We start from the raw sequence: 25,839 nt of genomic DNA, 5'->3' as shown, positions 1-25,839 counted from the left end.
ATGGCATTACGAAAACATTTTAAGAATATTGTTGTAGTGTGTTTTCATACAAAACGTTTTAAAACGATTTCATGACCTTTATATAACCCGACATTTTAATGTTATTAAAACGTTTTTACCAAAACCAAAACCCAAAATATAACTTATTTAAAACGTTTTAAAAACGTTTTTGTGTTTGCTGGGAAGTTATAATAAAACCTTTAATGAGTTCTTCTTTATACATTGGTTTATGTTGTGTCAGTGTTCTTCTTTTTAAAGTCTTTTACAAAGAATTTATTCAGAATAATTTTACCTAATGTCTTTGTAAATAATTTTAAATAATAGTTATGGTGTTCTATTTTTACATCAAAATTATGTAAATAATTGACATAAAAGCTATTATTTTTTTAATTTTTGTTGATTATGTAAAATTCTACATAAATAATTGGTATAATTTTACATAACAAGTGTTAACTTTTACATAATAGTTATGGTGTTCTACTATCGATATTGTGTAATATTTTACACAGGTTGTGTAAACTGTTTTCTCAGTGTGCAATTATTCAACACAGAGGTATCACGTATCCCAACTTTGTTGATACATGGTCAGCAATAGCACACCCTAACTACAAAACTATTCAAAGCTATATTATACATTGTACTTTTGTCTAATTACATGCCAGATGAGAGCTTTGTAATTAAACTGGGAACAACGAAACTTTGGCCTCAGTTCGCACAGCGAGGCCGCAGACAACGACAGCTTTTGTTATTTTGTACCTGTTTCGTTGTAATTAATACCACTCTAATTAGTATTGTAGAATTTGTAATTAGTATTGTAGAATTTGTAATTAGTATTGTAGAATTTGTAATTAGTATTGTAGAATTTCTAATTCAGAATTCGGGCCACAATTCTTCAACCAGATCTGATGATGTACCGATAGCGATGCTGTGCTTCACATTTACAGATTGAAAAAAGTAAGTATAAAAATCAGTTTCAAATTCTAAAACGTAATACTTTTGATTGAATTAATTACTTTTGAACTAATTTCGCTTGTTTTCTCTCAAACCAATTTGATTATTTTGGTTTACACAAGGTAATTATGCAGTGTGTGCAAGTGTGCAATATCAATACGTTGCAATCGCATTCCAATTATATGCAATACCGTAAAATTCCGTCTACAAGCATATATATGCCTCTAAACGAGGTTTTTTTGACACAAGAGACAAGAGGCAGACACTCTCAGCAAAAACGTTATTTGGAGTTTGAACAACTATATTACTGATTAAGGCGGCTGTACAAACATGTATATTTGTAAGACCAATCTATTGCAATGTTTTTGAGAAGGGTATTGGCCTTTCATATCTTTCGTTTAAAAAAAAACCCTCGTTTAGAGGCATATATGCTTCTAGACGGAATTCTACGGTATGCCATTTGGCAGTAAATTATAAATATCACTTGATTGGATGGTGAAATCAGTCTATTAAAAGAGTAAGAATCAATCAAATTAATTTAACGTCAATCTGTTTTTCAATCTGTTTAGATTGATTTCATTCATCAATCGTTAAAAGATTGAAATATTTCAATCGGTCAATTTAACAACAACAACAAAAAAAATGTTTGTTGTTGCTATTGTTGTCGTTGTTTTTTATTTTATTTTTTTTGGGGGGGTCTGTTTCTGTAATTTTCTCCAAAATTGTAATTTTGACAACTCTGTTTATAATTTGATTCCTTTCCAGAAAATGAATACTTTCAAGAATAATTATTAAGAAGTTGCATTTCTGCGAGTGCATTAGTCCTCATTCATGTTGATTGTAAAAATCTCCGAAGTCGATGTGTGAGTTCTATGAGTGACGAGGCATATTGTTTGTTCTCAAACATCGATTAAAGTGAAATAAAAATTATAAATTCTGGCTATGTACAAAAGTATAGGCAATTGATTTTCAGTCAAACATTCTACAAAAATTGGATTTTCACAGAATTCTCTCCTATACATAAAAGGATATGACTATTTTCAGCTAAGTAAGTAACTCTTGGAATAATTCTACAAAAGCGAAATGAAAATCATTGATTTTACTGTAAAACCCCCCCCGATCTATAGTCATCTTTGACGGCCGGTCCTACCCGCGCGGGTAAGGTGCTGGGGTAAAAAATGTTATCACTAAATGAGCGCAAAGGATGCATCTACGATTAGCTTTGGTCATTTGGGCGTAAACGCGTGCGTTGTTTTTTTATGACGGATAAAAAAATCTTAGTTCTACATGTAGGATTAAAGCTTGATTAAGCAGTACAGTTTTAAAATACCACTTTTCGCCTTTTTTCTAAAATAAATCCTAGTGTTAATATTTCTTGGGACACCCTATATCATGATATGTGTTCTTACAACTCTATGGTATGACTGGCAGAAAATTAATTTTATTTTTCACGCGTATTTTTAGTCCTTCATGTCCTTTCACAAGTGTAATTAAACAATTAATGCGGTATATTTAACCAGGTAATCAATAAGTACAGCTAAATATTGATATTAAACCAGCATTTGGATAGCTTCGAGTTGGTCGACACCTAATATACATCGCTTTGTGTAAAAGTAAATTATAGCAGAACTCCTGGCGGTCAAGTTTACTGTACCTCCCCTAGTTATATAACTAATTTATATGCACGAGACAAAAGAGAATATTCACTACATTCTTATTATTCAATATGTTCTAGGACGGTATCAAGACAGATAACTGATCCAGGCGTGTACGGAAACAAGGCAGCGTTAAATCCGAATTAGGAACAAACAATGATTCATTCAGTCGCACATGATAGGCCTAGATACCAGTGCGAAAGTTTTATTTGACACAAGTATTTCTATGGCAGTAAACACCAAGGGCGCCCAGCATTATCATTATGTATTTCATTTTGTGTTGAGTTTTGAGTCACAATGATCGAAGCGGTGGGCAACTTTTTGCAGAGTTTTTCCGTTGTGTCGAAAAAAAACCCAATTAGTTGTAAAATTGAGCGGAAGATAGTAGCAGAGAATGCATGAAAGGACGTCGGACAATACAAAGGCCCTTAAACTTCTCCATTAGGTATTCAGTAGGTGAAATACTCTTCGTTTACCAGTTCCAGATTACAGAATGCTACAACTCATTTAATCACTTACTTATTTACCATGTTTACATCTTGTAAATAGTCCAGTGCTATAAAGATAGCAATACAAATTAATATGGTGTTCTAATCTACATTGCAGACGGTGAAGAAATTTGTTTTACGACACTTTTGCAATTAAGCTTCAGATGGCATACGGATGAGTGGTGGATGGGTACAACGATGGCACTCTTATATGAAAGTGTTGTGTCTTTAATTACTAAGGAGCCAAGTACAAGAGAAGACAGGGATGTTGAGCTTCTTATTCCATGGTTTCAAAATATGAGCGAATTGTTCAAATCACAGACTACAGGTGAGACTACGTATAGTTAACAAATAATGAATGGATGAATGTCACAAACGTTCCGTTTTGAAACTGAAAATATTCCACCTCTCCTATTTGATTAATGTCACGATGCTATAAACGAATGCGCTGATCAAAATGAACGATGTTTTCAAAATTTCTCATTTTTTCCGATAAGCCATTTGAAGATCGCCAAACTTTCAATCAAATGACAGCTGTTGAGCACCCGTTCAACAGTTTCTGTTGTTGTTAGTTTGTTTTTCTATGTTGTTTTCTATCATGTATATTGCTTTTAGTTTTGTTTTAGTACGATATTTTAACAGTGTGACGGTTTGGGGCATTTTATGTTAGGATTATGTTAGGGATAAGTTAGGGTTAGCATTAGGGATATAGGGTTAATGTTAGGGATAGGGTTAGGGTCAGAGTCAGAATTAAAGTCAGGTTATGATTAGGGCTAATGTTATTGTTTAGGGTTATGGTGAAGTTTAGGGTTTATAAACGGGCAATTCCACATGAGAGGGAGAGAGAGAGCAAATTCCAAATAGTGAAAATATTGTTCATATCTCCAAAACACTATTGCCACAATCGTGCAAGAGAATTGCAGATTTGAAGACGGAACTAATTAGGAAAACCAAATCAAACCAAGATATGAACAGACTGACACACAGTGTTTAGTTACCGACTACAGGCTGTATCAAAATGATTGGTACCTATCAGTTTCCAGGGACTATGGCCAAGACTGTCACATCAAAATGCAACATAGGAGCTACCTTATTTAAAGATGATTGTTACAAAAGGTCATAAAACTATAAATCCAAGTTTGTATATTGAAGAAGTGGGTTTGTAATAAACACCAAAAACTGATGGGTACCAATCATATTGATACAGCCTGTATACCAAGGATGTATTGCATATCTACTATCTTCAAGATAACTAGAGATAAATGATGTATGCGTTGTATGGAAACAACAAGTGTATATGACCGTTGCATTCCAAGGCTGAAATGATATGTTTACTACCCAGGGATTTGCTTACCTCAGCCAACGAAAGATCGAATATACCCTGGAAAGCACAACGGCGGAAAAATGTTAGGCGATTTTGACAAAATATTGGTAAAATTGGGCTACTCCCACAATGGCCAACATAGTCGAGAAAGGCGCTATAACTGATAATAGCGATATTAGCGCTCTTTTTTATACTAGACGCAATTGCGCTATTTTGTCATTCGTTTCTACACATAATTGCGATAATAGCACTGCTATTATCAAAAAGTGCTAATTTCGCTATTATCAGTGTATTTTTTAGACTTAGAAGAAAATCAGTTTGGTGAAAATGGCTCTTAGACAAAATTGCGCAATTATGCAATTTTCACTTTACCCCACCACTCAAGTGATAATAGCGCTATTTCGCTATTTTCAAAAATGGCCTTTAGACAAAATTGCGCAATTTTGCAATTTTCACTTTACGTCGCCACGCGAGAGAGTGTAGCGCTAGGTGGCTGCCGTCTCATTAAAACTAAAAACAAAATTGCGCAATTTTGCAATTTTCACTTTACCCCACCACTCAAGTGATAATAGCGCTATTTCGCTATTTTCAAAAATGGCCTTTAGACAAAATTGCGCAATTATGCAATTTTCACTGTACCCCACCACTCTAGTGATAATAGCGCTATTTCGCTATTTTCAAAAATGGCCTTTAGACAAAATTGCGCAATTTTGCAATTTTCACTTTACCCCACCACTCAAGTGATAATAGCGCTATTTCGCTATTTTCAAAAATGGCCTTTAGACAAAATTGCGCAATTTTGCAATTTTCACTTTACCCCACCACTCAAGTGATAATAGCGCTATTTCGCTATTTTCAAAAATGGCCTTTAAACAAAATTGCGCAATTATGCAATTTTCACTTTACCCCACCACTCAAGTGATAATAGCGCTATTTCGCTATTTTCAAAAATGGGCTTTAGACAAAATTGCGCAATTATGCAATTTTCACTTTACCCCACCACTCAAGTGATAATAGCGCTATTTCGCTATTTTCAAAATGGCCTTTAGACAAAATTGCGCAATTTTGCAATTTTCACTTTACCCCACCACTCAAGTGATAATAGCGCTATTTCGCTATTTTCAAAAATGGCCTTTAGACAAAATTGCGCAATTTTGCAATTTTCACTTTACCCCACCACTAAAGTGATAATAGCGCTATTTCGCTATTTTCAAAATGGCCTTTAGACAAAATTGCGCAATTTTGCAATTTTCACTTTACATCACCACTCAAGTGATAATAGCGCTATTTCGCTATTTTCAAAAATGGCCTTTAGACAAAATTGCGCAATTTTGCAATTTTCACTTTACCCCACCACTCAAGTGATAATAGCGCTATTTCGCTATTTTCAAAATGGCCTTTAGACAAAATTGCGCAATTTTGCAATTTTCACTTTACCCCACCACTCAAGTGATAATAGCGCTATTTCGCTATTTTCAAAAGTGGCCTTTAGACAAAATTGCGCAATTATGCAATTTTCACTTTACCCCACCACGCAAGTGATAATAGCGCTATTTCGCTATTTTCAAAAATGGCCTTTAGACAAAATTGCGCAATTTTGAATTTTTCACATTACCGCACCACTCAAGTGATAATAGCGCTATTCCCCAGATGTGAAGGAAATGCGTAACCATCAGACCTAACACGTCAGACCTAAGAGTTCACACTTTCTTACTTGCCCTGCGGGGCTCTTCCATTTTGGTCCCACTTGGAGCACGTTCTCGAAACGTTTCCGCTGCTGCGTGTATGTTATTAAAGAAATGAGCAGTTCCGTTTCTTTCTTACCCTGCGGGGCTCTTCCGTTCTGGTCCCACTGGGAGTATGTTCTCGAAACGTTTGGGCTGCTGCATGTATGCGTAAACGTTGAACAGTAGAATGAAGAGGTAAAGTTAAATTCTCAAAATCTTCAATAACAGTTCGCACTTAAACTGCATAAACATCAATTTCTTAAGAAAGACCTAACACATCAGACCTAACAGTTCACACTTCCTTACTTGCCCTGCGGGGCTCTTCCGTTGTGGTCCCACTGGGAGCATGTTCTCGAAACGTTTGGGCTGCTGCGTGCATGTTATTAAAAAAATTAGCAGTTCACAGTTTCTTTCTTGCCCTGCGGGGTTCTTCCGTTCTGGTCCCACTTGGAGCATGAAAAAAATTAGCAGTTCACAGTTTATTTCTTGCTCTGCGGGGCCCTTCCGTTCTGGTCCCACTTGGAGCATGTTCCCGAAACGTTTGGGCTGCTGGGTGTATGTTATTAAGGAAATTAGAATCTGGAAATTGCAAAATGTAGCCCTGCGGGGTTCTTCCGTTCTGGTCCCACTTGGAGCATGTTCTCGAAACGTTTGGGCTGCTGCGTGTATGTTATGAAAAAAATTAGCAGTTCACAGTTTATTTCTTGCTCTGCGGGGCCCTTCCGTTCTGGTCCCACTTGGAGCAAATAGAAACACATTTTGGCCGTAAATCCCCAGATGTGAAGGAAATGCGTAACCATCAGACCTAACACGTCAGACCTAAGAGTTCACACTTTCTTACTTGCCCTGCGGGGCTCTTCCGTTTTGGTCCCACTTGGAGCACGTTCTCGAAACGTTTCCGCTGCTGCGTGTATGTTATTAAAGAAATGAGCAGTTCCGTTTCTTTCTTACCCTGCGGGGCTCTTCCGTTCTGGTCCCACTGGGAGTATGTTCTCGAAACGTTTGGGCTGCTGCGTGTATGCGTAAACGTTGAACAGTAGAATGAAGAGGTAAAGTTAAATTCTCAAAATTTCTCAATAACAGTTCGCACTTAAACTGCATAAACATCAATTTCTTAAGAAAGACCTAACACATCAGACCTAACAGTTCACACTTCCTTCCTTGCTCGTCGGGGCTCTTCCGTTGTGGTCCCACTTGGAGCATGTTCTCGAAACGTTTGGGCTGCTGCGTGCATGTTATTAAAAAAATTAGCAGTTCACAGTTTCTTTCTTGCCCTGCGGGGTTCTTCCGTTCTGGTCCCACTTGGAGCATGTTCTCGAAACGTTTGGGCTGCTGCGTGTATGTTATGAAAAAAATTAGCAGTTCACAGTTTATTTCTTGCCCTGCGGGGCCCTTCCGTTCTGGTCCCACTTGGAGCATGTTCCCGAAACGTTTGGGCTGCTGGGTGTATGTTATTAAGGAAATTAGAATCTGGAAATTGCAAAATGTAGGGCAAAATTGCGCCATTTTGTGGAAATAGCGGAATAGCGCAATTATCACTTGAATGAGGAGGTAAAGTGAAAATCTGGAAATTGTGTCATTTAGCGCAAAATTGCGCAATTTTTTTGAAAATAGCGGAATAGCGCAATTATCACTTCAATAAAGAGGTAAAGTGAAAATTTGAAAATTGCGCAATTTAGCGCAAAATTGCGCAATTTTTTGAAAATAGCGGAATAGCGCAATTATCACTTGAATGAAGAGGTAAAGTGAAAATCTGGAAATTTGAAAAAATTGCGCAATTTTTTTGAAAATAGCGGAATAGCGCAATTATCACTTCAATAAAGAGGTAAAGTGAAAATTTGAAAATTGCGCAATTTAGCGCAAAATTGCGCAATTTTTTGAAAATAGCGGAATAGCGCAATTATCACTTGAATGAAGAGGTAAAGTGAAAATCTGGAAATTTGAAAATTGCGCAATTTACCGCAAAATTGCGCAATTGCAACGTTTAATTCATAATTGCGTATAGCGCAATTATCACTTGCATTTTGTGAAAGTTTCATAATTGCAATGTTGACTTCATAATTGCGCTAATTTCAAAATGGGGTTGATAATTGCGCTAATTTGAACAAGTTATTATCATAATTGCACTATTTTCATCATACTTGCAACGTTGAGTTCATAATTGCGCTAATTTCAAAATGCAGTTGATAATTGCGCTAATTTCAACAAGTTATTGTCATAATTGCGCTATTTTCATTGAGCATTGTGAAAGATTCATAATTGCAATGTTTAGTTCAAAATTGCGCTAATTTCAAAATGGGGTTGATAATTGCGCTAATTTGGAAAAGTTATTATCATAATTGCGCTATTTTCATGGAGCATTTTGAAAGTTTCATAATTGCAACGTTTAATTCATAATTGCGCTAATTTCAAAAGATGGTTGATAATTGCGCTAATTTCAACAAATTCTTATCATAATTGCGCTAATTTCAAAGCCTCACATTGATAATTGCATATTAGCAGTCAGTGTTGTTATTCTGTGTTAATATCGCTATTGTCAGTTCCAGCGCCTTTATGACATAGTCACATTTGGACAAGCGAAGCGAGCCGAAATATTTTCCCTGATAAAGCATACTAAAAAACATAGCAAAAACAATATACATGTATAGCAAGCATTACATTTTATACTGAATTGTGAGTGATGAGCATCCAATTTGGAACGATTTATACATAATTCATAATATATCGCCGTTGATATTTTGTAAAAAACTGGGTACTATATAATAACATGTGTTTGTATTTGTGATTTAGATGTAGTTCAAGACATTGTGCGCAATTGTGAATTCCGTTCGGTATCCGAAGACACGGTTATCATCAGACAAGGGGACCGCGGTGAATGGTAATGGAGTTCTCATTAATCTATAAAAAAAAAGCAAGAAATATATCAAAGATTTGGTAAAATATCAAACATACTCTTTCGTTAAATGTATATCCTATGAATATCAATATCTTTTATAATAATACCGATATTCATAAAATGTATATTCTATGAATATCAGAATCATTTGATAATTTTTTGCAGGAGTAATGTAAAACTGAACTGGGTGAACTCGATAAATTATCATATATCATTTGCAAAGACAATTCAAAGATATAAATCAATCAAACTAAAACCCTTCCATTCGTTCAGTTTTTACATCATACTGAGTGGCGTGGTATCCATCTATATAAATCAAACCTTAGAAGACGAAGGGAACATTGCAACTTCATCTCAGGATCCACTTGGTAGACGGCAACATACTGATGCTAGTTCTACATCAAACACCAGACGACATCGAGATCAACATTCCCGCCAACAATCTGAACATGACGACAATAATAATGTCATTGAACCCGAAGTTGATGAAACGGACATTAATAGACAAACAATTGGGGAGTTGGATGGTGATGCGGGGTCCCCAGATGAAGTAGATCGAAGTACATCTGCCAAATCACTTCATCATCCTCCACATGATGATGTTGACAATGATGATGGTCGTTACACGGCGTCAAGCGAACAAAGCGGGAGTTGTACGGAATCATCTGGAGAAGACGAACCACCAAGTTTGATTGGCGATCACAATAGAGTTTCTGGCACTGAGAGGAAACTTCTAGGAAACCACATTCGACAACTTGGTAAGAAAATATTGCCCGCTGTTATTTTCTGGCTGAAATTATTTTCTTACCGGCAAATGCTGCAGTAAATCTACTTGTGTACCGTGGCATAACTGCCTGCAGATATTATCAAGAAAAGGTTATAATGTTTTTGTCATGTTTGTGTTTTGAGCCCCATGCTATTATCTTCACTATTAGCTCTCCATTATGATTGACTTTGACATGTGCTTTAAGTTCTAAGCAGACTTGATAGGAATGAAATACAATTTTATTTTATTTTAAAGGCAAAATAGATATTAAAGCATTATGGTGCCTCGTGCAGGAAAATAGACATTGTCTTTGTCTCTTGCATATGATAAAAAAGACAATCAACCTTTAACGATAATTATGATACTATATAAATTGCACAGTGTTGTCGTTGATATTTTCAGATGCTGGTCAAAGTTTTGGTGAATTGGCCTTGGTCCAATCCAACGTGAGACGAAATGCAACTGTAGTAGCTGACACACAGACAGATCTTATCGTGGTAAACAGAGATCTTTACAATCGATCCCTCAAAGCAGCTCAACAACAAGAATTCAAAGAGAAGAACGACTTCGTTAACAACTTGCCTTTATTCAAGTAAGTCATTGATGGGAATTACAGGGACCGCGGGCACAACCACGGATACACAAAGAAAGAAATGTTAAATTTAAACCATTTCAATTTTGAATATTTCTGTATGACGTATCACCTTGAAATGGTATCTGGGTATCATGTATCTTGTGTTCGATATTTCTATGTTGTGTCAAACTTGAATTGTATGGCTACAGCTATCTACGTCCCCGTAGGGTACCTTAACCCTAACCCTACTCGCGGTTTTTTTGCTATCGGAAGGGAAAGAAGGAACGAAAAAGGAGAGAAGATGAAGAGAAAGTTCACTTGACACCCCCGGGATTCGAACCTCGGACCCCTCGCATGCCACGCAGAAGATCCCCAGCATGTAGCCACACAGGTGACGTTGGCCCAGCCAACGATTCCCTGGGTATATATGACTTGGTCTGATTGCGTCATCAAGTCCCGTGGAATGCATGCACGCAGAGTGGTTTTAATAGTGAGCTTTAGTGAGACCTAGTTGGGTTAGGGTTAACATGTTAACCAGAAACATGACATGCCACGTCTCTGTGCATGTGCAAGACTTCTCAAAAGATCCTAACGCTACTTAGTCTTACCAATGTAGTTTGTTGGTTACACGCTTTAACAAGGGTGGGGTACAAAAATTGGTAAGACTAAGTAGAGTTAGGATATCTTGAGAAATCTTTCACAGAGACGTGTTTTTGTTTCTGGTTAATGTACCGTCCGGCATGTCCGGGGACGTAGGTAGCCATACAATTCAAATTTGGCACAACATGATACGTGATACCATTTTCATGGTGATAAATTTCCATATTATAAACGTAACTCTGAATATTGATGGTTTGTGGACATTGTGGATGGCAATCATTCCAAGTTAACGCAACAAAAACTTGTATCAGAATCGACGTAGAACCGATAGGGAGAAAAAAAATCCTAAAGAAATGGCCACAACGCAGAATAGGTATCATGGTAGTTTTGTCTTTTCCGTTTTGTTGTAGTCGTCGTAGTCGTATAATGGTTTTCCACAGATATGATACGGTGCTGCCTCGCTTAATTAAGGTCATGCTAAGAAGATCAATTTAGTGACCCATCACATCGAAACACGGCAGTTGTCGGAAACCCACATTTAAAGATAATGAAGAAAATGTGCCCCGAAAAATAAAGAAAATAATAAGGAATTTGAATTCTATTTGTCACATAAAATCACCATTCTACATGCGACATCAATGGAAGAGGTGTCATTTTAAAGCTTAAAAGCAGTTCTTTAGTCTGGTAAAGAAACCAACAAGTTCATTTTTGACGACAACTGCCGTGTTTCGATGTGATGGGTTAGCTTTTGACAAGTAGAATGGCGTAAAAACATGCATGTGTCATGATTTAAATTTTAATGAAAGTTCATATTCTGTTCCTGTTTGTAGGCAGTTAACACCACGTTTAAAGAATGTCATGGCGATGAGCTTATCACCTGTACGTTTTCAATATGGCAACACGATGATGAAGCAAGGCCACCCGGTTCAAAGAATGCTATTTTTGTTATCTGGTCATGCGAAGATCTCCATGGATCCTATACAACACATACAGCAATATGCCTGGATGTGCACAGATCAAGAACAGCAATTTGCGAAAGATATTAGGTAAGGAAAATGGAAAATATAGAAATGAAATTCAATTCCATAAAAAAAAAATTAAACATTGTATTATCATGGTAATGAACATAACTGCACGGTTCACAATATGAATAAACCTTTTGCATGGATCATTGATGAAATCGAATCTAGTGGCGTCAATTTTGACCCTCTAATTTGTGACACGATCTGGTCCATGGGGGCCAAAGGAGGCATTTTTGAAAATTGGGTTCTCACTTTGTACTTCAGAGTGGACAAACTGTACAATAGGCTATCATTTACTGAAAGCCCCAAAGGTCTAACATATTAGTTATAAAGTTATAAATTTTGTTGATGTCTATATTCTTATATATCTTATTGTTTTTTGCTCCATATTTTTATTATCTCAGTTTCAAATTTGCCGCCTTTGGCCCCCATGGACCAGATCGTGTCACATTTAACACTTGAATTGCCCGTTGTAAAGGCATCGTGTCCATTGTAACCATTGGACGTCATTATAGACCAATAGCCGCTGTTTCTTTTGACGAGCTAGCTGGAGAAATATGCAAATTAACCACCACTGAGGAAATCAAGCGTGGGTACGTCTTGTGTAAGAGGTTATTGTTTATTGACCTTTTTCCCTCTATCCCACAATGCACTATTCCAGGGGGGTATGACGTAGTTCATCAACCTCATAGATCGTGTGCATCCCATGGTCTTTGCCAGGCCTTTGCAATTATTTTGTCTTAATATGGGCATACTGATTCCATATATGCCGATTATCGTAAAGGCCATCGATGTTACTAATTATGCAATTATTGAATACACGCGTGATGCAGTTACGGAGCGATGCAGAACATCTGTGTAAGAGATTTAGTTTACGTCTTATTTTCATCTCCGAAAAAAAAGTGAAACGGACGCCGACAAAATATCACTGCGTGTCCCGTCATTAGTTTTTCACCATTAGGTCTATAAAATGTATACAAAGTTAGGTTTCAATAGCAGGAAACTTTTTTGGGTGACGACACCATGTCAATAAGGTATAGAAATGTTGTTTTTTGCCTCCGAAAGGTATTAGTGATCGCGCGCCATTATCGTGATTATCGGGGATTCCTTTTTTGTGATGAAGGCACCAGCCGAAATGTCCGTATTCCAGAATGTAATGAACATAACTCTGTACTCCCTCGGGGAGATGATGTATTTTGCGACACTCATACCCCCCCCCTGGAATAGTGCATGATGGGAAAGAGGGAAAAAGGTCTATACATGGGTGCGGAGGTGCGAGTAAACTTGATGGATGAAAGTACTTAAAGTAAACACTGGGGATGCTCTGCTTGAATGCCTCCAGTGTGGTAGCCCCAGCTATTATAGCTGCTGGCAAGCTGTTCTAGAGAGAGACTGCACCCGGATAGAAAGAGTGTTTGTAGACATCCAGCCTAAAACACGGGTGTTGGTATCGAAGGCACCTCTAGTGATGGTCACAAGAGGTACAGCACTCCAGCAGGTTGTTGGTATTGAAGTTTACGTGTCTAGAGGAGATCCCAGTCCAATTGTTTTTTTATCTCGGAAATACTGCTAAAGCGGCTATAGTCTGACATGGTGAGGCGAGCTGCCCTATTCTGCATAGCTTCAAGGGGGTGGATATATGTGAATGGGGCGGTTTATGTTGCGACGCCGGAAATAAGAATTGTTTGCTTTCTTTGCTTAATCTATGTGACGACTCCATGAAACGCTACAGCTGATGTTAACTACAAGGTACTTTGCACATGAAGTGGATTTCAGTTGCTGGCCATGGATGATATAAGTTGCTGGGATAGGAGACTTCTTGTTTGTGATAGTAATGGTTTCACATTTGTCTGGATTGAATGACATAAGCCCATCACTTTCCCACTGTTGTAAATTATCAAGGCCAAGGTCTTTCTGAAGATCCTAAGTATCAGTAGTACCTGTAAATGATACATCAAACAGTCATCTGCAAACGTTTTAGTAGTTGAGGTTACTGATGCAGGCAGGTCACTTATGAAAACTAGAAACATCAAGAGGCCTAGCGCAGTTCCTTGAGGTATAACTGATGTCACTTTGGCTGGTGTTGACATCTGCCCATCAAGGACCACTTTCTGTCTTCAACCACTGAGAAAGACTTCTATCCACTTGAAATTTGGCCTCTGATACCACAATGTTGTAACTTGAGCAGGAGGCGCTTATGAGAGACTCGGTCAAAGGCCTTCGAGACGTCTAAGAGCACTGCGTCTATATAATGTTGTTTGGAATCAAGACCTTTGGCTAGTTCGTGGATCGTGGTCATGGTGGTAACTAGTTGAGACTCACAGGATCTGTATTTTCTGAAACCATGTTGCGCATCACACAATCAATACGTTATTAGCTGTCCAAGTGTGCCATAACATTGCTGTGACTTATGTGCTCCATAGCCTTGCAGCATATAGAAGTAAGGAATATTGGGCGGTAGTTTGTAGTTTGATGCCTTGTTTAGGGCTTCTTTCCAGTCTTCTGGAATGCTGCCATGGTCCAGGAATGCTTAGAAAAGGAAAGTAAGAGTTTGAGCAAGTTCCAGAACAGTTCTAAAAGATACCTGTTTCCTAACAATTGGGTCACTAGCTTAACAACTGCCTTGGTCGTAATGCGTTTATTGCTTGCCCGGGTGTCAAGTTCTAAATTTGAGCGTTGTAAGTATAAATTATCACCGATCACGTCATTAAAAAAAACTCGGGTAACTCTGAATTAAGCCAAAATATTTCCATAAATCTGGGCAAGTTTAATTACTAGTAGGCACCATGCGCATGCCCATCCTGTGGTGGCAGCAGGCCAGTGGATAGCGCATCTCAACATAGGCCTATTTCAAGTGGTATTGTTAATTGGGTTGTTCTTTTTATGTGGGTTTGTTTCTTACTCTTACTCTTTCTATTACTATTACTATTACTATTACTATTACTATTACTATTACTATTACTATTACTATTACTATTACTATTAATATTACTGATTTTAGGTCGGGTCGTGAGAGCCGTTTGACATGGCCAGGTCGGCCTAGGCAACCAGATGTGCGAGGCGTACCTAGGATTGTGCGAAGGAGAGGAAGTTACGTGGACGCAGAGAGAGAACGCAGTCTCAAATTACTTCATGTTTGCGTTATTGGACCAAATGATTATATTGGTAAAAAATTATGGTCATTAATAAGAATATAGAAAAACAACAGAAATGTCCTGTCACTTTCATTGTCATACCTGTTGTGATTGGGTTTTTGGGTTTTTTTTTTTTTTTGTTTTTTCCCATCCTTTTTCTCCTTGTTCAGCGCTTTGATAAATTTTAAAGGCGCTTTATAAATACCTTTATGTATGTATGTATGTATGTATGTATGTATTGCATTTATTCACCATGGTCATGTCTTCAAAAATAAAGAGAATGTGAAATTAAAAACATGCTGTTCGAAAATCGGTTGCGAGTTACGTCTCGAGGCGGGGTGACCTACCCCGGAACCTTCCCAGAAGAAAGGGCATGTTGCATGTCTGTCCAAGACTTATCCAAAGATCTTTAACCCTAACCCCGAATGAAATTCACTAAAAGTCACTATGACAACCACTGCGCATGCATGCATGCATTCCACGTGATGCCATGACGCACTCAGCCGGGCCAGTGAACCCCCGTAGCTACAGGTCGGTGATCTTCTGCGTGGCATGCGAGGTGTCCGAGGTTCGAATCCCGGGTACCAAGTCACATTTATGTTCACCTTTTTGCCAATTTGAAACATATCTTGATTTTCAATTCTTGTTAGACATAGATTTCCAGAAGACATGCCTCAATAAGCACATGCTCTTATCCGCATTTACGATTTTGCGCTTTGTTGAGAATGTGTCTAATAAATTACAAGCCGGGATTACAAGTAACTCTATATAGTAGTGATACCTAATACACATGGTTACAATGATCAGTGATCATTTATTAATGTTAGCTTAGTTGAAATATTAGCCAGTGTACTTGTAAGTACCAAGATGGGTAATGATGTTTGATTACCATGATTACAGGCGATCTCGAGGTTCTACTGAAGCTGCCCACTTATGCCTACACTGTGCAGTGTATGGAACCAGTTGAGGCTTTGGAACTCAATTTAACCAACTTCGAAAGAATAATATCAAAAAGAAGTCACAACACATTACTGACAATGCGACAGATGTCAGAAACCAAACTGCGGTCACGGGTATCGAGGTTGGCAAATGAGCAGGTACTGGCCACTGTACGATATTTTACTTAATAACATATCCCAATGTTAAGTATTGCCTGAGCATAACTTTCAAAACATTTTAAAATTAGTTTCTTAAATACTATTAAGTAACTCGTTAAGTGAGATGTTAACAAGATTTATTTCCAATATAAAGAAAAACTATGAGGTTAAAGTGCAATTTTATATCAAACGCTTTTTATAATACGGACATTGACATTGATGAAACAGAAACAGCAGTGTTGATTATGGCAAAGTATGGATCTGAATGTTTGCGGTACATGGAAAACTACAAGAAGCACGGCCCCAGCAAACACAAAAACGTTTTAAAAACGTTTAAATAAGTTATATTTTGGTTTAGGTAAAAACGTTTTAATAACATTAAAATGTCGGGTTATATAAAGGTCATGAAAACGTTTTAAAACGTTTTGTATGAAAACACACTACAACAATATTTCTAAAATGTGTTCAAAATGGTATTGTAAACTATTTTTGCAAACATTTTTTGCCAAATATTTTGTCAACACTTAAATAACAATAATATTAGCATCCAGCAAACACAGAAATGTTCTTAAAATGTTTTTTTTTTTCAAAACGTTTTAATAACATTTAAATGGGCAAATATTTTGGAATGTTATTAAAATGTTTTTATAGCCTTTATATAACCCGACATTTAAACGATTTCTGTAAAACATTTTGTGTTTGCTGGGCAGTAGATTATTAAAAAATATTTTTTAATGTTATGAAAATGTTTTATACCCTTAATATACCCTTTATATAACCCGACATTTAAACGTTTTCTGACAACCTTTTATAACCTTTTGCGAATGATTTCGAAAACGTTTTGTGTTTGCTGGGGCGTTACATACTTATTAATGGTTAGGCCTACCAAAGGAGCAATATTAAAACATTGTCAAACGTTGAGCAACTTTCCTGAATCGGAGGTTAACATGCCACATTATATTATGCATTATTTGACCCACAAAAAACTAAACAAGAAACTGGGAGAGATTGACGAAGATATCTACAATTAATGCTGTGATTTAGAAAAACGCGAAACATATTCACTTTTATTATTTATGTTGTTACCAAACACATGTTCCCCTATGATACTGTTGAACGCGCTGTTTTAATACCGATTTCCCCCGATATTTTTCTAGGTGAATTGTGCGGTAATGCATCGCATTTTGGACATACTTGAAGACCAGAATACGCCTCAATCTGTTAAAACTGCTCGACGAAAAGAAGAAGAGGAAGCTACCTCACTGGTTCTTCAAGTTCCATCGTGGCATAACTACCGAGATAAACAACGACAATATCTGCGCAAACGAGAACGTGAAAGACGTCAACGAGAACACCAAGTGGAACGGATGGCGCACGCAACAAGATTAACTGTTCAAATGAGACTGCAAAATTCCGACGATGTTGAAACTGGTTTAAACTCAATGGAACATCATGAATCGCCACACAAAGAACAGGTTGATGAGAATGTTATGATGTTTGTCAGACGTTTGTCCATTGATATGGCCAGGGTATTAGTGCCATCTAATAATAGTCCACGAAGGCGAATGCCATCCATTAATTCGGAATCACTGCTCACAAATGGAAGGACAGATGTGCGCAAAGGTGTGAATTTGACAAGGAGACGTACAAGCTCACAGTCCTCGTCAGTCGAATGATGAGTTACTATTATAATAGAAATCCTCCTCCTCATCCTCAAGCCATGAGTGTAACCGACTATAAATAGGGAGATTGTGATGTTCTATTATGCCTTACGTGGTTCTTGGGTTCATACGGGCGTTTATACGTGCGTACATATTGCTAGTCTCTGTTCCATCTGGATTGTGATTGGGCTCCTTCGTCACGATCAATTATCATGAAATATCGTATCGGTTACCCGTCATGTACATGCTTATATTTGAATTTATTAGCCATGCAAGTGAAAACAATGACCAAGTTTTGGAAAGAGACGAAACCGCTGGGTACGGGTTGCAAGGTGTGAACATCAACTACATAAGCCTTAGACCTACTAGCTAGCACGACTGTGGTTCGAATTCGAACCCGGGACCTCAGAGGAGTCAGAGAGCTAAGTAAACTTTTAAAAAGCCACCTCGCTAACTCGACTATATAGTAAAATTATCAAAGTAGTATGGACATTTTTTGTCTGTTTTCCCCTAAAAGATTCTGCACCAGGTACCGTTGGTATTGGCGGTGATTCTCGGGGAGAACCCATCTCTTTCAATTTTTGTTTATTGATAGCCTTCAATTTCATGAAAATTTCGTTAAAGAAAGGGTCTATTTTATTTTTCAAAATTTCGTCACAAAGTGCCAATTTATACAAAATTGGTATAATTTCGGGTCTGTTTCTATACTAGCATAATGGTGGAACGTATAGTATGAAACAATATGTTTCGTGTTTGTTTGTTTGTTTATATTCAAAAATCTATTATTTTATTCCTTTAAAGTATATTGTATATATATACAATACATGAAGGCGCTCCGAATTACATTGTGTGCCGGGACGCGTAATTTTTTTCTGCAACCATAACGGGACGCAATACGATAACACATAGTAAGTCTATATACATGTAAGTATGAGGTTAGATATAACACGATTTTATTACTATTATTATTTCATCTTACTTAATAAAATATAAAGAAATTTACTAGAATTAAAATTCTGCAACGGTTTAGCGGGGGTTCGAACCCACAATCTATGGATTCATAGTCCACCGCCTACACCACTGTGCTATGAGTCGTTTGTTTGTTTATCATACTTATTGATTACGGAATAAAGTGCACACACACAATATACTATTACTAGTATATTAGTACTAATAAATACGTATATAATCTCCTAATCCTAAACCTAAACCCTAACCCCAAGACCCTAACAACAATGAACCTTGCCTCGGACTATGCGGTTAGTGATATATTGCGTCCCGTATGATTGCAGAAAAATATTAAGCTGCCGGGACTGGGCGATGTTCTTGAGAAACTTTTGAAAATGATACACTTTGAAACTGTGCAGGTACCGGGTTCAGGTGTTTCAATTACGGTAATTTTAAAAATCAATGGAAATGATGACATTTTAAGAATGCTTCTAAAAATCCATTATTTGTGAGGTGTGTGGTCATTTGAAATTGGAGAGGAGGGGAGGAAGACAAAAAGGAAAAGAAAGAAAGGGTAGGGAGAAGGGGAGATAGGAGGAGAGTGAGGGACAGAGGGAGTAATATGCCCCTAAACTGTATTGTCGGCATAAGAAAGAATGAGTGCAGAGAAAGGAAAAGAAAGGAATGAATAAAGAAAATATAATTACTAAACTCCTTAACAAAAGTTTGGAAAGTTTTTTCAAGCATCTAGGCCTATATCTCAGCTTATTTGTGACATGTTCATATCGTGTTGCATATCAATGGATAGCTACTTAATTTTCCTTAACAATGATACCATATTTGCAGCATCACCATTTTTACGGCTGACTACATGTCCTGTGAATGTAGTTGGTTCTCAAACAGAATGTGCCAAATTGACCATTATTCTGTGTTCAAACAACACTAGTCACTAACTCTGCACTTCAAAACCATACGCTGCCTACCACAACAGCCAGAGACCTCCTCATGCTGCTCACCAGCCCGGTCACACGTTGCTGTTGGATGCCATTCCATTCTTCAACCAGGATTCGTCGCAGGTCATTCAATGTGGTTGCATTGGCTACCCTTGTACGAACAGCACGACCAAATTGATCTCACAAGTGTTCAATCGGGTTGAGGTCTGGGCTGATAGCAGGCGATTCCATTCTCTCTATTCCCATATTCTGTAGGTAGTTGTTGATTACCCTGGCTCTGTGAACCAGGGCGGGCGTTGTCATCTTGGGGGGTTGCATTAGATCCCAGATTGTGAAGATAATCATGCGCGTATTTGGGGGGGCTTTGGGGGCGCCAGCCCCCCCCCCTCCCCGGGGTCAAAGCAGGGGGCGGTCAAATCGAAGGGGCGGCGGGAAGCAGAAGGGGCGGTAAAAAGAGGGGCAGCGGAAGAAGACGGGGCGGCAAAAAAGAATTAGTAAAAAAAAGGGCGGAAAATGTGAAAAAATTGTACTATACATCAAAATGTGTTGCTTTTTGGGCGGTAGCGCCTATAAATCCACGGTACGCCACTGATAATGGGATTGCAGCTTGGTGCACAGAATAATGGTCAATTTGGCACATTTTGTTTGAGACCCCACGCGTGCGTACTACATTCACAAGACGGGTACTCAGATGTGAAAAAGGTGATTGTTTCAAATGTGGTGTCATTGTAAAGGGGAATAAAGTAGCTATCCATTCATATGCAATACGATATGAACATGTTGCAAATAATTTGAGATATATAGAAGCTGGAAAAAAACTTGAATGAACACTCTCAGGAATATTGATTGGCAGCATTTTTCATGTCAGCGCTCCAATCGGAAACAATAGATGAATAGATGCTGTAGTCCGTATATCAAAGACGAATCAAGAACTTCATCGTGGTAGTACAATTACTGCCCTTTTTATATTTTATGTTCAATGATGTTATAGACGAATCAAATTTCACGCATTCATACACCTCAATGGCAGCCGTAGCCGCGGCGGGGACCCAGCTATATCACCTAAAATGTGAAATGATGCGGCCTTGAAGGGTATTTTAAACTGCATTCTATCACCCGTGTTACACGTACACAAAAGAATGATGACAGTTTACAACACAAAAGAATCTAACATCGAATTTTAAGCGGGTTTAATCCACCCAATTGGGCACTCACAACACCTGTTTGGTGCATGCGGGGACCCTATAATGGCCGACCAAATCCTGACCATGACTTGGCTCGTTGGATTCGTCTATATACACCTCAATGGCAGCCATAGCTGGGTCCCTGGTGGATGTATCCCACCTGAAATGTGAAATGATGTGACCTTGGGGGGAATTTTAAACTGCATTCCATCTCCCGTGTTACATACAGACAAAAGAATGATGAAAGTTTACAATACAATATTATATTATGACATCGATTTTAAGCGGCTTTAATCCACCCAATTGGGCAGTCACAAAACCAATTTGGTGCGCCGGGGACCCAGTAATGGCCGAATGAATTCTGACCATCACTTGGCTCATTGGATTTGTCTATAGGCTAAGTTTGAGAAAATGTTAAGTGCTTGTGTACGAACTTTATTTACCCATCCACAGCGATACTAGGGGTATAAACCCTATGTCCAGTTTAATATACCATTTTCAGTTAAATATACGACCCCAAAAGTTTCAACATTTCAGAATTACGTTTCTAGCAGGGAGTGAAGGGTCGGCCGAGAAACGAAATTAGTTTTAGTTTGTTCCCTTAGAATTGATCATTTCTATCATAATGCATTTTATAAATTCAATTCAACCATTGCCATATCAGCATTGTACCGTAAAAACTCGATCGAGCGCTTTTAAAACATGCAAACATGAAGAGCCCCATCCACAATAGTTTAAGGGGTTTTGAGCAAATCATTGATACACATAGTTATATACGAACAAGTAAACCTGCAAATGTGTGTCTCAACCCCATTAGCTGAAGTGGTAAAGCGCCGGACTAGTGTACAATTTCATGTTTTCAAAAGCGCTCGATAGTAAGCACATATGCTAACTATCGAGTTTTTACGGTATTAATAAATCTACTCGTTCTCTTTATTGAACAAATTTTAAACTAAAAAAAATAATAATAAATACATTAAGGCGAGTGGTATAGCTGGAGCCATTTTTTGTCCAGTTTTATCAATTTAACTGAAAACTGCAAGTTAAGTAGGTAATGGGGCTACGCATCTTGCACAAGAACAAATAATCACAGTTTACCAACCCAAAGAATTACAATTAAACAAGACAACAAATAAACACAAATCTCGACCTGCACACAACCCAACTTGAAAAAAAAGCAAGGGAATGTGCCGGCATGGGATTCGAACCCCGACCTTCCGATCACTGCTCCCACTGATAAACGGTGGTTGAAACTGGGTACTAATGTAGGCAGTAGAGGTATACAATACACAAAAACAATATTACCGATGCTTAATCGTTTCCCCAGCATTATACAAGTTAAGTAGGTAATGGGGCTACGTATCCTGCACAAGAACAACAAAAAACCTTCTTAACATATCTTATCATAGGGAATGAGTCAAGGAAGCCAATAATTGCATTATACACGTATTGCCAAAGACCTTCCGAATCTTTACTTAAGGCTAATAAAAATATCAAAATAAAGTCTTGGGCGTTTTCCCCCTCCCGAGATAAATCATGCACAGTATTTTGGGAGCCATTTTGAAAAGCGCCCTTTAGTGGTTAGATGCTGGTACCTTTGTTAGATAAGTTGAATGTAGACTATAAAGACAAACTACAAAATCATGCAACAAAACACTAAGTAGCACTTTGACTTGTCATTTCAGCCACTTTTAATATATACAGCACTAGTAAGTGGAAATTAGTCTATAGACGCCCTCTAGAAGCTGTTTCCGCCATATTTCTAAGCACAATTTCACTAAAGTTATACACTGGGTCATATAGGATATATAGGCCTAACAACAGAAATCATTACCTTTTTAACTATTATGGTTTCCAAATCTCACAATTGTAATTTTTGACATTATTGTTAGGCATTTTGGCGGCCATTTTGAAAAGCACCCTCTATCTGCCATTCCCCATCATTTGACAAGATTGCATACTTATTTTAATAAGTATGCATTTAAAAATGATTCCCCATATGCATCAAAGTACAAGACACCTGGGGGCACATCAAAAAATTTTGGTGGGTATGTTCCCCCGGAATTTTGAGGTGGTGGGTCTTTGGAGGCTGACGGCGTACCGGTATTTTGGAGCTGCGAACTGGACTGCGAACAAGTAAAATGGGGTCTTTTGGAGCTGCGAACAGTCAAAATCAAGGGTCTTTCTTGGCTTTTTGGTTGAAAATCGCCTGAAAAAAACCCAGAAATATGAGGAATGAGAAATTTGTGGGTCTTTTCGAGCTGAAATTATCCAAATCAAGGGTCTTTCGGGGCTCTATTTTGGTCAAATATAGGGGGTCTTTCGGAACTGCGAAATCCAAAAAGGGGGTCTTTCCGGGGGAACATACCCGTATGGTCATTTGTGTTGAGTGCCCCCCCCCCCGGGTACAAGAAACGGCCTTCATATTTGATTCCCCATGATTGGGTCACAAAATCACTATTTTCACCCCTGCTAGCGGAAATATGATGCCTCCTTTCATATGCACATACGCGCGTACCATAAAAACACCCCACACATTTTGTCACATCTCCATTGTCCATTCACACGAACAAAATATAATAAACTCTTGCTTCAGTCCATCAATGCAATTTTTTTTAAGTACTGTAGAAGTTTAGCAAAAAATCGACATAGGGCCTTACATATCAACAGCGTGAAAATTTTGAACACCCCAAGCACATACCCCAACCCCACACAGTGCAACCATAAAGACTGTAAAACCTTTAACTGCGAGCATGGTTAAGGGCTGGGGTATGAACGTTTGGACAGTATTTATTTTGGGACATTAGAGCACATCAGACATATCGAATTGCATTCTGAATACGAAGAATGTCATTCTGATATCAAATCATTTTGATTTTTTGAAATTCACAATTTAATACACATTTTATGGCAAATCATTAAAAATTGATATTTTTGATATGAAGTAAACTTTATAAATCTGATGATTTATACTTAAAGTGTATGTAGGTGGGATGAAAAACCGACGATCAATTGAAAATTTTGACCTTTCGTATTGAAGATATGGATTTTTTTCCCAAAACACCCAAAAAAAATTAGGCCTTTTTGGGAAAAAAATCCATATCTTCAATATGAAAGGTCAAAATTTTCAATTGACCGTCGGCCTTTCCTCCCTGCTACATACACTTTAAGAATATATCATTAGATTTATATAATTTACTTAATTTGTCATAAAATTTGTATTTTATTGTAATTTTCAAAAATGAAAATTATTTGATATCAGAAAGACATGCTTCGTATTCAGAATGCAATTCGATAGGTCTGAGGTGCTCTCATGTCCCACAAAAATACTGTCGAAACGCAATAAACGCTCATTTTAGATTCCTTAATGGAGTCGTGATTTTTGCAGGGTATGTCAGTTTAATTAAGTACAATATACTATTTCTTATTTTGCGTGACAAACCCAGAAATATTACTCACGGCTTGAGCTTTCGCCATCTTGGCTGATGGCTTGATCACAAGTGTCTGTTGTGATCTGGTCAACTGCGTTTTCCGCGGAGGTTGGAAGCACTCTCGCTCCCAGGGTTGAAAGTTGGTTTTAGCAGTGGATCATATACGTGACTGAGATGTAATCTCAATATAATCGTGTAAAAAACAGAATGTTGGAAAATATTGAGGGCGTCTTCCTCCGCAAATGTTAATGGCTTTAAAGCCATGTGTAATTTGCTTCACAGCGACGCCCTCAATTTTACTCGGATTTCTACTTTTTGCATAACTATAATGCCCAGTGGTGTACTAAAATACCACGTAAAAGACTAGCCTGAAGTGCTTTAATCACAGTAAAATTTAACTTTTTATAGTTAAAACCGGGTCGACACGGTTTTAAACAGAGTTTGTCGATCGACTGCTTGCTAACATCTCCCGTGGATGTCAGCTTATGTTATGTGTACACACGTCGAGCGCGATGCTCCGTGTAGTATACATGTTATAATCGGCGAGCGTAGTACACGCATTGTAGGCGCTGAATGAAATCACAATTTTCTTCGTTATACCTCATTTGTTTGGCTCGAAATTAAAAGGGGATAATGTGATCAGTGAAAACAAACATTTAAATAGGAATCTATTCTTTATGCAAATCACACATTATTGTAGAGAAATAATATATTAGCCACGTGTATTTGAACAGGGCTTCAACTTAGGCAATAGCCTAGTACTGCTGTTTTTCTCGCATTTTTGCCAAATGTTTCATTTCAAAAATACCAATTTTAATGACTTTAATATCTCTCATTTCCATGCCATTTATATACAATTTTAATTGATTTACACTTCTGTTGGGATCGCTGAATAAGCCTTTAAGCTTGTCAAGAGCACCAAGAGCATAGTACCCCGGTTATTTGAGCTCATCATCTTGGGTAAGGTGTTCATGCTAACCTGTTATGCAAACTCGGAGAATATTTTACGCATATGATGAACAAAAGCGGATCAAGAATGTCGCTTTGTGTAATACCACAAATACCTTTGCTGAGATAGCCATGATAATACACCTTACATTTGAGCAGCTATGGAACGAACTACTACTACTTTTTATGTAAGTTCGTATTGTGAATGTTATTTCAAGCTCTCAATAGTGGATCCCTGCGGTAAATCATTTTTCTTGGCTGAAATTAAAATCAAAATACCAATTATCAAAATGATGTTTTAGGGTGTGGTGTGGAGTGTGTGATTTATACAAAACAACACGAGTGAGATTAATAATAATGCAAAATGATATGGTAATCATTAAATATAGTTTAAATCAAAACTTGCTCATGTTAATTTGTATCATATAGTCCTACCCCGGGAAACACACCAGGATTTTAACATGTTCTGTTTCAAATTAA

The 25,839-nt window shown here is 37.7% G+C and overlaps 2 protein-coding genes across 2 annotated transcripts in view; one reads left to right on the top strand and one right to left on the bottom strand.

The window, feature by feature from the left end:
- The first annotated feature begins 3,229 nt into the window (after positions 1–3,229).
- LOC140147473 (uncharacterized) lies at positions 3,230–17,962 on the top strand. Its single transcript, XM_072169249.1, has 8 exons — positions 3,230–3,422; positions 8,936–9,023; positions 9,315–9,799; positions 10,210–10,399; positions 11,812–12,027; positions 15,005–15,168; positions 16,038–16,234; positions 17,392–17,962. The coding sequence occupies exons 1-8, from the start codon at positions 3,281–3,283 to the stop codon at positions 17,908–17,910; spliced, it is 2,001 nt and encodes a 666-aa protein (XP_072025350.1). The 5' UTR covers positions 3,230–3,280; the 3' UTR covers positions 17,911–17,962.
- Positions 17,963–24,308: 6,346 nt separating this feature from the next.
- LOC140149048 (uncharacterized) overlaps positions 24,309–25,839 on the bottom strand; it is a 36,660-nt gene continuing 35,129 nt past the window's right edge. Inside the window, exon 18 of the mRNA XM_072171199.1 lies at positions 24,309–25,617. Coding sequence (XP_072027300.1) covers positions 25,573–25,617 — 45 coding nt within the window. The 3' untranslated portion in view covers positions 24,309–25,572. The remainder of the gene's footprint in view (positions 25,618–25,839) is intronic.

The sequence above is a fragment of the Amphiura filiformis genome, chromosome 3, assembly GCF_039555335.1.
Source record: "Amphiura filiformis chromosome 3, Afil_fr2py, whole genome shotgun sequence".
In the NCBI taxonomy this organism is placed as follows: domain Eukaryota; kingdom Metazoa; phylum Echinodermata; class Ophiuroidea; order Amphilepidida; family Amphiuridae; genus Amphiura; species Amphiura filiformis.
Note: the sequence above shows the minus strand (reverse complement) of the source record. Positions and strands in the feature narration are given on the sequence as shown.